The sequence below is a fragment of the Lagenorhynchus albirostris genome, chromosome 7 (genome assembly GCF_949774975.1).
Source record: "Lagenorhynchus albirostris chromosome 7, mLagAlb1.1, whole genome shotgun sequence".
Classification (NCBI taxonomy): Eukaryota; Metazoa; Chordata; class Mammalia; order Artiodactyla; family Delphinidae; genus Lagenorhynchus; species Lagenorhynchus albirostris.
In genome coordinates this window covers 33,223,099-33,237,837 of record NC_083101.1, presented here as the reverse complement: position 1 = coordinate 33,237,837, position 14,739 = coordinate 33,223,099, and the positions used below count along the sequence as shown (strand labels likewise).

The 14,739-nt window shown below is 50.1% G+C and overlaps 1 protein-coding gene across 2 annotated transcripts in view; it reads right to left on the bottom strand.

The window, feature by feature from the left end:
• Positions 1-14,739, bottom strand: part of ANKS6 (ankyrin repeat and sterile alpha motif domain containing 6) — a 53,310-nt gene that overhangs the window by 35,381 nt on the left and 3,190 nt on the right. For both annotated transcript variants that reach the window (XM_060154765.1, XM_060154766.1), the window contains exons 2-6: positions 9,766-10,262; positions 5,099-5,143; positions 4,196-4,400; positions 3,088-3,194; positions 894-1,042 (exon numbers count right to left, since the gene is read on the bottom strand). In XM_060154765.1, coding sequence (XP_060010748.1) covers positions 894-1,042; positions 3,088-3,194; positions 4,196-4,400; positions 5,099-5,143; positions 9,766-10,262 — 1,003 coding nt within the window. The remainder of the gene's footprint in view (positions 1-893; positions 1,043-3,087; positions 3,195-4,195; positions 4,401-5,098; positions 5,144-9,765; positions 10,263-14,739) is intronic.

Here is a 14,739-nt window from a genome sequence, read left to right as displayed (position 1 = left end):
CACACCAACGCCTGGACCATCTGCTCCTGTAGCTGATGCCTTCCCACCTAAAGAGAGGACAGGTGCCACCCCTAGGGTGTCTACATAATCCCACGATAGCTCAGGGGTTACTGGCACAGCGCCAAAGGGAGGCTGTGAGAGCCTGGCCTACAGAGATGGCAGTGAGGCAGGAATGAAGAGATCTATGCAAACAACACTGTGAGGAAGAATCCAGGGGCCTGAGTGAGCGACGAACATGAGAAGAATGCTAAGTCTGCAGATCTGAGAAGGTGCTAGAACCCCAGCCAGGACAAGGGAAAAAATAATTTTGATTTCCAACAAGCAGAGCAGGGCTCGGAGGATAAGAAATTCAAAGAGAAACATTCAGCTTGCAGTTTAGAAATAGGCAACTGGAGCTTGGTTTTGAGGTTTCCAGAAGAAGCTGACGGGGGTCTGTGGACCACAGGGAGATCCTAGAATGGTGCAATCAGCAAATACTTTCCACACTAAAGCACAGGCCACAGACAGATGGCCTGGAAGAAGAGGTGTTCAAGGTTGGCCAGCTCAGTACTATATCATGCAAAAAAAATGTTTAAATTCCCTACATTTCCAAATTGTGTCTCTGCATCAAAATCTGGGTTTCTAGCTTCTCCTGAAAAAGATGGGAACATGTGGCAACATGGACCCACATACTTGCAAAGCAGCGACTAAGGCCACTAAGTGGTTACAATCACCCCAGTTTTCCCTGGTCCCCACCGTTCCCTATTGCTCACCTCCAGCTTACTTCCTGCCCCTGCTGGGCCCCCCACCCCAGCCTACACCAGCCCTGGTTAACAAGGAAGCGGCAAGCATCTCCCCGCTTCACCCATTCTGGCCTGGCTCTCTGACGCCATTTAAGACAAGAAAAGTCAAACCTTAAGTCCACCTTTGTCATCAGGCAGCACTGGGACACTCCAGGGCTGTCGGACCTTCGAGTGGGGCGGGGGTGGTGAGTGGCTGGGCCGGCCTTTGTCTTTATTCACCTGCATGCAGACAGATGCCAGCAGTCGAACAAGTTCCGTGTCTATGGACACAAAAGGCAGCATTTTACCTGCAAATATGTCTGTCGGGCCATGGGGTGGGGGCCCAAGATGACCCCCATCAGCCTGAGAACTCAGCCCCACAGCTCCAGAGCCTGTGTTACTCCAGGATCAAGGCGGCCCTGCCCCTCCACTGGCTCTTCAAAAGGTGGCAAACAGGTGAGCAGGGCTTAACCCACTTAACCAGAAATAAAAGCCAGAAGTCCTGTCCTACCAGGAAGGCAGAGGGGTGGTGGGTTTAAAAAAGTACAGGCTCGGGACTTCCGTGGTGACGCGGTAGTTAAGAATCCGCCTGCCAATGCAGGGGACACGGGTTCGAGCCCTGGTCTGGGAAGACCCCATATGTTGCGGAGCAACTAAGCCCGTGCACCACAACTACTGAAGCCCACGTGCCTAGAGCCCGTGCTGCGCAACAAGAGAAGCCACCGCAATGAGAAGCCCGTGCACCGCAACGAAGACCACTTGCAACTAGAGAAAGCCCGCACACAGCAACGAAGACCCAACGCAGCCAAAAATAAATAAATAAATAAATTTATTAAAAACAAATAATAAGTAAAATAAAACAGTTGTTGTTTAAAAAAAAAAAAAGTACAGGCCCTACAGCCAGATGACTGAGGTTTGAATTCTGCCTCTGTTCCTCCCTGGCCATGTAACTGCAGGTAGATTAAGAGGTGACATTAGTACCACCACATAAAGGTATCTGGAGGATTTGAGGTAATTCCTAACATACAGTAAGTGCTTAAGAAAGGTTAAGTAGTATTAGTTATTATTAACTCAACTAGGCTATTGAAAAAACAACAAACAGGACTGAGAAGAAAATACTACCAACTATTATTATGCTTTTCTCTTGATGACTGTTTCCTTTTTTTCTCTCCAAGTGTTCAATAATAAGCATGTGTTTCTTTGAAAATTTCAGGCAAAAACTTCATTTGAAAACCCACTAGGAAAAAAAAAATCCATTGGGGTAGATTGTTTTATTGGGAAAGGGAGTGGGGGAGAAGGGCGGAGCGGGAAGAGACACAGGGAAAGAGACGAGTCTGTCAGAGGAAAGCGTGTGTGGGAGGAGGCCGGGGTCCCCGGGAGACTGATCCTGAATGATGTGAACCCTAGCCACGTGAGGAGTGAGATCGCTGCACTTGGGTGGAGGGCCCTATCTCTCTAGCAGGGCTCAAGTCTTCCCAGACGCCGGGCTCCTCCCCTCTACAAGCAGCTCTGCTTCTCTCGCTGCTCTCCAAGGATACAACAGGACCAGCACATATGTGTGATGTGTGGGGCCCGCAGGAGGGGAGGGTGGCGGGGGAGGTGATGCTGGCAGTAAGGAAGGGGCTGCCACCTCCACAGCTAAGGGAGGCTGCAGGAGTCCCTCCACCAGACGCTGAGGAGGCAAAAGTCCTCCCCTCCACCGCCAGCTGCTTAGAATCCGGCTCAGGGCTCAGAGCCTGCGGGCCAGGAAGGCCTCCCAGCTTCTCCCGCTCTGGGCTGAAACTCGGGGGTCACAAGAGAGACAATAGGTAAGACAGACCCTGCCCCCTGAGCTGGCTAATTGGAAGCCCCAGGTCCCAGAGGAAGGCCTGTCAAAGTGGGGGAGGGTCTGAGGTGCCAGCTGGGGGCTTAGTAATGGCGACACCTCCAGCACAGGACCCTTGACCTGCAACCTCCACCTACACAATTAAGCCACGGGGGTCACTGCTTACTCTGATTCTGCTCGTGAGAGGGGCCTGTTTCCTCCGGAGTCAATCAGTTTCTGGCTGGGAGCACAAATACCAATCTAGGATTTGTGCAGTCTGCCGAGGCCTTCCCTCCGGGAGACTCCCAGAAGGCTGGAGCCGAGAGAGGCCTCAGGGTCTACCTGGTCCCAGCTCCACCCTCCTTGGGAGGAGTGAAGACTTGCCTGAGGCTGTGTGGGGAGCTCTGGGAGTCTGAGAGTGGCTTCCCCCTTGAATAAGCAAGTGCTTAATCACAGGTGATTATCTCAATTCCCAGCCAGAGAACCCGGCAGGCTCAAAACTCTTTTCCAGAAACAACCCACCAGGATCACTCAGCAGCATCACTAGGTCAAAGGCCGTGTACCCGTTTTTTGCACGAAGAGTGACATCAGCTCCTTGGTTTAGCAGATATTTGACAATCTCCTTGTTCCTGTGGAAGAAAGAAAAAGCCAGAGTGAGACCCACTGAAAGGGAAATCATGGCCTTGCTTCTGGGCAACATGAGTGGTGGCTTTAACTACAGCAGCATCTCTGCATCTGTAAAAGGGCTTGGAAAGCTGTGTCTCCCAGCCCTTGTTCCCTATACTGTGGCCAGCCATGACAGAAATCAAAGCCTGAGTGTTCCTTCCACAAACCAAAAACCAAGGGCTCTGCCCCAAAACCACTGGCCCCCAGGACCACATGCAGGCCCTGCCCCTCCAGCCCCAAATCAGGACTCCTGCAGCTGAAACATGAAGCCTCCCGCAGGCCAGGGTGTTTGATGTGGAAGTCTGAGGCCTACCAAATGAGGAAAGAAACCACTTCAAAAGGATACAGGAGACTGCTCTGATCACCTGAAGCAGGACAAGGGTGGAGCCCCTAATTTGGAATCAGATCACTGAGCAGGTATAAGGCTGTATGCAGATCCCTGCCTCTTGGTCAAGCCCACCCCAAGGAGGAGGCATCCAGGAGGGCAGAGGGATGACTGGATGAGAAGGGATTCAGAAGCACCAGTCGACGCTGACGCCTATGCAAAACGAGGGCTGGGACAAGCCTCACCATCAGACGAGAAGCCAGTGGTACAAATGGCCGACGTTCATTCCCAACAGGGGCAACAGGGGGGCTGCTATATACACCAATGTGAAACTCCAAAAGAACTAATCTGTTTGCTCAACTGAAACTTATCTTTCAGTATAAAACCTTCCTTCTGCATGGTTTCTCATGACCACAGGTGAAATTGTGTGCCAAGGCAACAGGAAATCTGGACACAAAGGGTAGGAATGCAGGATAGACTGAGCCTGCATGGCTTTTAGTCTTTTTTGAGTGCCTCAACATCGTCATAATTGGGGGGGGGGCTTATCTGTAGCATCTCGGTACCAGAAACCCATCAGGAACCCTCTTTCAGCCCGGGACATCTTAGCCTCCCCACTGAGGGAGTGGAGCTGGCACTGACCCGTGGTAGGTGGCCTGCATGAGGGCCGTCCAGCCATGCACGCCGTCCTGCTTGTCCACGTCAGCATGCCTCTCAACCAGTAGCTGCACCAGAGGCAGCTGCCCCATGACAGCTGCCAGCATCAGTGGGGTCGCCCCATCCCCATTAACCAGGTTCACGTGGTTGGGGTCTTCATCGGCAATCTCTTTGACCAGCTGGAAGTTTCCTGCAAACAGAAGCAGAAGCAGAAGCCCTGGTGATGCGTGGGCCTGGCACCGCAGGATCATTTACCCAGTGGTTTCATGTAACAGATGTGCTAAGCCAGCCTCTGCACTGGGCTACTGGGCATCGCAGGGGCTACAAAGATGAGTCAGAGGTAGCCCGCACTCTCAAATCCTTCCGTCTAGGAGGGATGGAGGCAAGCACACGAACGGCTTTCCCAAAAGAGAGAAAATGTCACTGACATCTTAAAAGAATGGTGATGAAGGGCAATGCGCACGCAGAAGGAGAGCTCAGGTATCCCTGAGAGGTGAGGGTAAGGGCGAGCTTCCTGGAGGTGGGGTGTCTATTTCAGGAGAGGCAATATTAGGCTAAACAGCCCTTCATTACAAAGAGAGTGGAGCAGGTAGGCGGGCAGCCAGGCATTTTAGAGGTAAGTAAAAGCCAGGACATAGCCACAGGGTTTAGCCGGAGAGGCAGAGGGGGCCTGAGAGAGCAGTCTGGAACCTGTGTGTAAAACAGCATGACTACCAGACTCCAGGGTCTGAACCTCCCTGGGTGAAACTAGAGTCAGGAAACAACAAAATGCCTGTTTCTTTCTCAAATACTCTGAGTGGCCTTGAAAAGGACTATAAATATTAATTAGGTTGGAAAAAAATAGCACTGTATTCTTAAATATCCAAAAAGATTTTCTCAAGCGCTTACCCATTTTCAATGCATGGAAAATATCAGGTCGCCTTTTCTCCTCATCTGGGTAAACAAAGATTTTACAAGTTAACCACGGAAAGGTTTGAAACAACAGAAAAGTCACAAGGGTGTAACGACCCAGCCTAGCTTTAAAAATGATCTGCTTCTCAAAAGCAGTCTAATCAGAGACCTGAGATGACTCCAGCAGACCTTCTGGAAGGGCTATTGTCAGAGTGTCTGAAAATGCTTCAGACACAGACCGTGGGAGGTCATCTGGCCCAGAAAACATGAATGAGCAGACCATTTCCCGATCCCACAACTCATAAAGCAGTCATTTTTAGGCACTCCAAACTTTGGGATGGCCTTTCTCAGATAGAATGGAAAAGTACAGTCTTGGAAAAATCTGTATTCCTATGAAGATTTTAAAAAGAAACAATGATTCTTTTAGTCTAAAAACTAAATGTACAACCATGAGGTAATTCCAGAGCAGAGGACCCCTGAGACACTGAGCAGCTAATCCCAGAGGAGGTCATGGTCGTGGCCACCAGAAGAGCCAATGCTAATATTTGCTTTCCTTCCCAAATAAGCAGCCATCTGAATGATTCTGAAAGTCACCCCTACCCCAGACTTGCAGATGCAGCTCCCAGCAGGCGACTGCCCAACTGATGTCTTCGTGCTGGGCCTTGCTGCGCCCACCCAGGGCTAGCCCCTCCCTCATCTGCTCTCTGTCATCTTCCTCGAAGCTGGAGCTAGCGGGTACCCTGCTTCTTCCCGTCAGAAAGCATCCATCCTCATGACCAGGCTCTTCGCTGGTGTGCAAATGTAGGACTTCCTTTGACTAACTCCGGGGGGATGGAGCAGCTGCAGGAGGAAACCTGTGACTTTGGGCCAAATCCCTGGTCCAGATCAGCCCCCTCCGGCAGCTGGGAGGAAGGTGCAGCGTGGCACAAGGAGCACAGAGTCTGGAGTCAGAGTACCCGAATCTGAATGCATGTTTCCAGAGAGATCTGTCTCCTCATCATTAATATGGGGACAACACACTAACATGGGGACCATGTGGTTGTTGCAGGGGTGGATAATATAGATGGTAAAATGCTTCAGAAATTCTTAGGCTCTATTCTAAAAAAAAGAGCAATTTTTGTTATCTTTCCTAGTGACCAGCATCCACCCCAGAAAAGGTACTAGTTAACTCCAGGGCTCTTACAAGGAAGTATACACAGGGCCATGGAACCAAGTGTCTAATTTTGCCTTTGAAATACTATTAAGAAATGATACTGTGTTTTGGTTTCAAAAAATATGTCTCGTTCCTTTAAGTGTTTAAGAGTCTAATTTGCTGTGGGCCAGGGCCTTCTCATGCCAAGACCCTTTGACAGAAAAGAGCGTGTCACCTGGCCCTAGTGCTGGTTGCTAAGCAACCTTCTGGTGCAAATCAATCACTGACAGTCTAGTCTTACCCCAGGAAGCTGGGGCAGCTGTGCCTGATGCCCAGTGACCCTGGGCTGGTCCTTTCCTCGCTCCAGGCTCCAGTTTTTGCATCAGTATCAGAGCAACTCCAGGGACCCTTCCATAGCCCAAGGAACAACCACAGTGGGGGTGGGGAGGGTGTCACAAGGACAGTTACAGCCTCAAAGATATCCTGTCCTGCAGCTAATGCAAGGGAGAGAGCTGGGGATCTCCAAGGCCCCGATGCGGGGTGGATTTCTGGCATTTCACAAAAAAAGCTGGGACCTAATGTTATTCACTTAATAATCTGTCATTATTAGTAACACAGCCTTTGCCCTTGCTGTTGTCCTACCCGAAGGCTCTTCCCTGAGAGGCCGCATGGAACACTTCCTCAGCTCCTGCAAGTAGGCTGAACTCTCACCTCAAGGGGGCCACCCAACGGCCCTATTTCAAACGGTGGCCTGTATCGCCCCAACTCCACTGCTCCCACACCCTCCACCTCGCCCCTGTTTGTTTTCTTCCCCACCATGGTACTTCCATCTACCGTACTATGTAACTTATTTTATTTAATATGCTTATTTCCTGTTTCTTGGCTGTCTCGCCTACAGAGGCCAGCGTCCTCAAGCGCAGGGATTAGGTCTGATTTGTTTGCTGGTGCCTAGAACAGTGCCTGGTACATAGTAGGCACTCAAATACTTGCAGAGTAACGGAATGAATGAATGGTCAATAAAAATCCATTTTGGTAGCTTCCACTCACTGCTCTTTATGTGCCAGGCACTGGGGTATGTATTTTACAGGCATTATCTTACCACAGCTCATAGGACCTCACAAGGTAAGTGCATTTATTATGGCTGTTTTATGAAAGAGGACACTGGAGTCCTGGAGGGACAATGAATACAACAAGGTCGCCCAGCCACAAAGTGGGAGAGCTGAGCCTCAAATCCTGGTCTGCTCGATGGGGAAGTCTGCTCGTAACCATGACCCGGTCCCATCAAATAGAATGACTACGGTAACAGGGGTGAGGCAGCTGCCAGCATCTCTCACGTGCTCCCTCTGGGCTGGGATGACCTCACTTGATTGTTACAGCAGTCCTGTGAGGCAGGGGGTACTCCCGTCACCCACTTATGGATGACGAAACAGAAGCTTAGAGAACGCAGGCAGCTGGTCCAAGGTCCCTTGGCCAGCACAGGCAAGGCTGGGTGGATCCTGGTAGAGGGTGACCTTGGGCACACCCACCACTGTGTCTGCCCCGCCGCACCTTGAGGAGATGAGGGCATCGCCTTCCCAGGGTGCCAGGGCAGTCCCTAAGGAGGCACGTGGGGAGCTAAGACCCCAGAACGCCGGCTGGGGGAAATCTGAGGAAGGAGGAGAATAAGCAGTACGAGAGGCACAGCTCAGTGGCTACAGGCAGGGTGCAAGTTACAGACTGTCGACTTCTAGGGTGGAGGCCTTGAGCGAGTTGCCTGATCTCCCTCACCTGCATCGTGGCTGAAGCCAACCTCCCCGGGGTGGGGGTGAGATAAGAGTCTGCCTATTGGCAGAGCAGGGACATGAGAAGGCAGTTCCCGTCCCGATCTTGGCTACAGAGACAAATGGAACCAAAGCCTTTAAAGGAGGGCAGCAGCCTTGCGTCAAGGAAAATACCCTGTGTGAGGCTGGAGCCCTACCTTCCAACTGCAACTCTTCCCCAGGACCTAACACTGAACTGCTATTACATTCTAGCCCAAGGGCTCACACCCCAGAGGCCGGCTTATTTTCTGCTCATGACCACCTGGTAGTTGTCATTAACCCCATTTTACACAAGAGGCAAAGGAAGGCTCAGAGAGAGTTACAAGCATGCCCAGCTCCCAGCGGCCCTACAAGTGCTCCAACTGGGCGGAGTCACATCCCCGTGCTCTTCCCATGGATTCCCTCGCCTTCTGAGTGTCACTCAGCTTCTAACCGGTATGTGACCTTTGACCAGCCTCTATTCCTCTCTGGACCTCACTTGTCCAATCTGCACAAAGTAAAGAGGTCTCCTGGCTCCAGATAGGTTTTCCTAAACTTTACTTCTTTTTCCTTTCTGTTTGGCGTTCTCTTCATTTTCACCATCCCTCTGTTGTTACGGGGTTTTTCAACATGTTTATTTCAGAGTATTTTGACCCGACAGTGTATTTCTAATAAGCATTTCCCAAAATGTGCAGCATCTTTTGATTGATGGAACTTTTTTTTAATTGACCATTTGAATTTTTTTTTAATTGAAATGTAGTTGATTTACAAAGTGATTGACAGGACTACTGCGTATTCTTTGGATGGTTCAAACCTTTCAACACTTTCAAGTCTTTTTAGCCTGTCTGTCTGATGACCTTTTCTTCCAATTTTTACCTTTCGGTCCTACGTGCTCACATGCTGCAGCCCAGCCTTACAGCCCAGGTTGTCTCAGGCCTGCCACTGAAATCAGAGCATCACAGACAGAGGGTATTGAGGCTGTGTGACTCTGCATTACACAATGCTACTGCACATGATGAACTAGAGGTTTTGAAACATATGTCCTGTAGCAGATTTGCTAAGGATTGTTTAGACATCTCTTTAAGTGCCAGAAAGATGGCAAAAAGAAAAAAGAAACAGGATACACTAATAGGTGTTGAAAAAACACAACAGAAAAGTAGGCTAAATTTTATGTGAATTACTCTCTGGGCACTGGTCATTGGCAACTGAGGTTAGGCACACTGTTCTAGAGCAGGGGTTGCCAAAACCACCCCTGTGCCTGTTTTTAGAATGATGGTTTTCCTGGTCACAGCCCCACCCACTCCTTGACATATCACGTAGGCTGCTTTCATTCTAGCAGAACTGAGTGGTTACGACAGAGATTGTGTGGCCCACAAAGCCTAAAATACTATATTTATTATCTGGTCCTTTACAGAAGTTTGCTGACCCATTCTAGAAGGATCTCAGAACCTCCTGCACCAGAATCATCTGGTTAGGAAGGAGGGGCCTTGCTGTGCAGATTTCTAGGCTCTTCTGAGAGCTACCAAATCACTCTCTGGAGGGAGGGTGGGCCAGGAACCTGCACGTGGCAGGCACCCCTGCCTGATTCTCCCCCACGGCACATCTTAAGTCCCACTATCCCGCAGGCTGGACTGCGATTTCCACATGCCCTTCTGTTTGGACACCCCTCGGCGTTTGCCATTTAAACACAATCTGGGGTCCTCTGTGAGGCCACGGCGGGACGAGGGGGTAGTTTAGCGGTGGCGCAGCCTGACCTGTCTTGGGTCTGACAGTGGTCAGCGGGTCCAGGTAGTCTGCAAGGTCCCTGTACTTGCGGTCAAGTGCGACCTCGAAGGCGGTCTTCTCCAGCACGCTGAGGTGGTCCGGGTTGGCCCCCTTCTCCACCAGCTGCTGGGCCGTGCCAAGCCTCCCGAGGAGTGCTGACAGCATCAGCGGGCTCCAGCCCACAGTGCGGGCCACGTGGTTGGGGTCTGCACCCCACTCCATCAGCAGACGTACCACAGCCTCATGTCCGTGCTGGATTGCGGCCATCAGGGCCGTGACGTCCAGGAGCTCGTCCCTGCCGTCCCCCGCCTGCTCGCCTGAGGGTTTGTGATGGTCCACAAAGGCACCGGCTTCCAGGAGCAGCTTCACCACGCCCAGGTGGCCACCCCGAGAGGCCACGGTGAGCACACTGGCCCCCAGCCGGTTCTGAGCATTGACATCAGCCCCGTGATCCAAAAGGAGGTGTGCCACGCTCACATGTCCAAATCTGCCAGAAAGATGGACAATTAGTGACACTAAACATGGGGCAGTGATGAGGAGACAGCTCATGTAATCATTTAGTTATTAACTATTGAATCATTAACTATTAAAGTTGTAATAGCTGCTTATAATCAAAGGCCTTCTTCTGCTGCCAGGCACTGTGCTGGCCCTGCATACACACCATCACAAAGGCAAGCCACTGCCCTGTCTAGTTTCCAATCCAGCTCTGCCACCCACTAGCTGCATTACCTGGAGAAAGAATTTTGGCTTCTTCGTGCCTTCATTTCCTCATCTCTAAAATGGGGATATGATTATATCTACTTCAAGGGCTGTGGAGGATTAAATGAGTTAATATATATAAATATAAAACATACATAAAGCACCTAGAACAGTGCTTGGCCAAAGGAAGCACCACATAAATGTTAGCTATTACAATTGTAATCATTTAAACATTTTACATCACACAACAGGTCAAGGTCACCCAGCTGGTGAGAGGTGGCCACAGGGTCAGAGCCCAGGTCTGTCTGAATCCTGCTGCCCTCCTGCTTTCCCCTACACCACGCTGCTTCCCACATCGCAGAGAGTTCGTGTGATTCTGCTTCAGAGCTGGGTAAGCTCCCTCTCTGTGTTCTCATTCCCCACAGGCAGGGCCCATGTCTGACTCACGTCTACCCTTCCCAGCCCCAAACACACATGCACAGAAGGTCCTTCGAGATGAGACAGCGGACCCCATGCCAAGAAGTGTGGCGTAGCTGTGGTCAGCAGAGGCGGGTGGGGGCACCTCTCGCCAGAGGCCTGCTGCCACCTTCTGGCTGGAATGTCCCCTGCTGGCGGCTGAGAATCCGATCTGGGCCAGACCCTCTCCAGGGAAGCTTGAGCGACTGCCTGGCTGGGACGCTGGGGAGACAGACACGCACCCACCAACTCTAATACCAGGAAGAGGAAAACAGATGCCTTTTCCCAGCAAAATTTCTTCCTTCGTCTGCCGCCAGAGGGCAGAAGAGTTCTGTTTTGCAGCGTTTGGGGTTGGCGCAATCTTTCTGGGCTCAGAGCTGGAAGGAGCCTTGGACTAAAAGGAAAGAACAACAAGAAGAAAGGAGCCGGCGGCGCCAGGTTTTACAAGACCGTAATGCCGGCATGAGGTCTGCATCTGCGAGGCAGCTTTTACAATGAATCTCTTGTGGCGTTCCCCTCCTTTACGGAAGCGGTTTTGTGCTTCTTCTAAACCCAGGGCCTCCCTCCTCCCTGTGGAGGCAGAGCCAAGGTTGAACTCTGTTTTGAACTTACAAATACCTTCTGGGACGTGAACCTGAACAGCACCGGGTCACTCAGCCTGCGGAGCTCGGAGGGAGAGCTTGGTGAACTGGCTTCCCCAGCTGCAGGGGAACTGGGCCTGTCTGGCCTCTTCTCCAAGAGTGGACCGAATCTGGCAAAAATGTGGAGAGCTGCAACCCCAGCCTGTCTCCCTGCCCATTCTCCATAATGATACTCCGCAAACCTAAATCTCATGGCCACTCCCCCACTTCCCGAAAAGGCCTGCCAACTTTGTCAACCTTACTTCCTCCCAACTCCCACACTGTACTGCCATGCTCACCTGCACTCAGCAGTTATACTCCTCCCATGCCTCTGCCATCCTGCCTTTCTGACCAGAGTACCCTCCTGTCCTTGTCTACGGGTCTAAGCACACCCGTTATCCTGCTGCAGGATTCAGCTCAGATCTCACCTCCTCTGAGCAGCTTCCAGATCATCTCCCCACATCAGTTCAGGTGTCCCTCACTTGAACACACACAATCCCCTGTCCTCACCCCTCCTGATGTACCTGGGCCCTCCTTCTATAATTGTGTCTTCCTGTTAGACTGTGCACTCTCCAAGGACAAGACCCACAGTGGAGCTCAGTAAATTTTGTCGAATGAGTGAGTGAATGAACAGTTGGCATAACCACGCAGAGGCTGGTCCCCAGACAGGCAACAGAAATGGCCGAAGAACTGGTGTATCCTCCGTTGGAGTAGATAACTTTAAAAGATTACCCTATTTAGGGACTTCCCTGGTGGTCCAGTGGTAAAGAATCCGCCTTCTAAGGCAGGGGACGCAAGTTCGATCCCTGGTCAGGGAACTAAGGTCCCACATGCCGTGGGGCAACTAAGCTCGCGCCCCACAACTACTGAGCTCTTGCGCCTCAACGAGAGAGCCCCATGTGCCGTAAACTACAGAGCCCATGCGCTCTGGACCCCGCACGCCACAACTAGTGAGAGAAAACTCGCACGCCACAACTAGAGAGAAGCCCACACGCCGCAAACAAAGACCCCGCATGCCACAACTAAGACCCAACGCAGCCAAAAAAATTTTAAAAATTAAAAAAAGATTTCTCTATTTAGTTATCAAGCATGAGATAAAATCTAGCATAATCCCTGACAGCAGATAACAGATAAAAATCCTGTTTTTATCTATTGGATCTTAGTAAGCCCTGAGATAAACTGATAATGCCTATTTCACAGATGAGGAAACTGAAGATTACAATGGAAAGCAATAATCCAGAATCTCTCAATTTGGAAGCGATGGAGTCAAAACTTGAACCTAGACCCTAAAATCCCAAAGCCCACTTTTTCTGGTAAAACAAACTCACAAAGGAGGAAAAGCGCTGAATTTGAGCAGAAATGCTGACACTTGGAATGCTTTCTGAACTCATGAGTAGCCCAAGAGGTCATTCAATTAGGCTGAAAATATAAAAGGATTCAATGAAGGCTGAGATAATTTTGTGGATGCTAAGCTTCTAATAGGTAATTACTGAAGATAGGGAAGCTCAGGGCTTTCTGAGCAGCTGCTATGATTACCAATTAATTTCAGCAATTAACACCTGTATTGAAAGACCTGGCACACACTCCCACTCTCAAAGCACTGGGCTGAGAGGCCAGCTCTGCCACGCTAGCAGGCGGAAAAGTGAAGGGCAGAAGAAGGAAAGTAAGGAAGCCAAGGGTGAAATTAGAGCCAGAGTAAACACCATATAAGCTGTCCCTTTAGTGTTTAGCAAATTTGGCAAGTGGCTTCCTTGTGGCCAACACCAAGAGGAAAATGGTGAGTTACAGGATTCATGGCTGAGAGCAGAGGCTGGGAGCATAGGCTCTGGAGCACCTGCCTAGGTGTGAATCTGACTCTGTCTCTTACTAGCTGTGTGGCCTTGCGCAAGTAACCTAACTTCTCTGAGCCTCAATTCTTTATCTGTAAAATGGGGAAGGCAACAGTACCTACTTCCTCAGATTCTGTGTGGCCTGAATGAGTTAATTCATTTGAAGTACTTAGCACAGTGCTTGACACAAACTAAGTGCTCAACAAAGGTTATCATTTTAAGAATAGGAAAAAAAACATGAATGAAACCATCTCTGATACTAAAACACTCACAAGAGACCAAAGTGCAGTCCAGGCACAGGGCCTCTGATGGTCCAGATCCAATGACGAGCTTTGGAACACAGAGAGCTGGGAAGATAAATAGATGCTCACTTCATTGAAAGTGGTGGCTGCCAGGAGCACCATCTCTGAGGCCTATCTACTTTCAAGGAGAAAGAGCACAGGACTGGAACGTGTCGGCACACAGCCATGTGCTTGGCCGTCCTGACTCAAGGGTCAGACAAACTGTGTATCCTTTAGGAAGTCTCCCTACATATTATTCCTCAACACTGAGCTCTTGATGCAGGTTAGGCAAGCGAATGCTTGAGCACAAGCCAGCACAGACAGTCCAGATGGTCAGTATCACAAACTGAAGTACAATAAATTTTAAAGTACCTAGACACTTTAAATTTTAAAGTGTCTAGGCTCAGCTAAAGGTTGAGTCAATTCTCATCGTCTCATAGGACTATCCCATTCTACCATAGTAAATTAGAGAGTATGTCATAGCTAACGCTTCCAAAATAGCACCTGTAAGATAAATGGAGGAAAAAAGAGGAACATAATTAGTCCAGAGCCTTTCGATTTGCAAGTGATAAAGTCAGGACACTTGGACCACAAATTCCAGCTCTTTTTACAATACCAACTTGTAGAGAAGAAGGAAAATCCTCTAAAAATGTTAAATTATTAGTTAGCAGAGTTCAGCTTAATTCTTCTGAGTCTCCTGTCCTATCAAGGTTAAATTTCATTAGATGAAATTAATCAGATGACTTTGACCATCCTGCAGAACTTGGTTAGCAGCAAAAAACTGGTGATCAGGGTCTTTGAGACACCCTGCAGCAAACCAGGTGCTGCAGACATAAATCTCACTCAGCAAGGCCCCCGGGGCTCACTAAGGGTTCCTCGGTTCCAGGTGGGAGTTCAGAGATTAGGTGCGCGTCAGTGGCTCCCAAACCTACCATGTGGGAGAATCGTCGCCGGGGAGCCTCGTGTCACACAGAGTCCCTGTCCCTCCCCTGGGTCTTCTGAATCACAATCCCAGAAAGGGAACTCAGGGATCTGATTTGGAAAAGCGTCCCAATGATTCTGATGTACAGCCAGGTTTG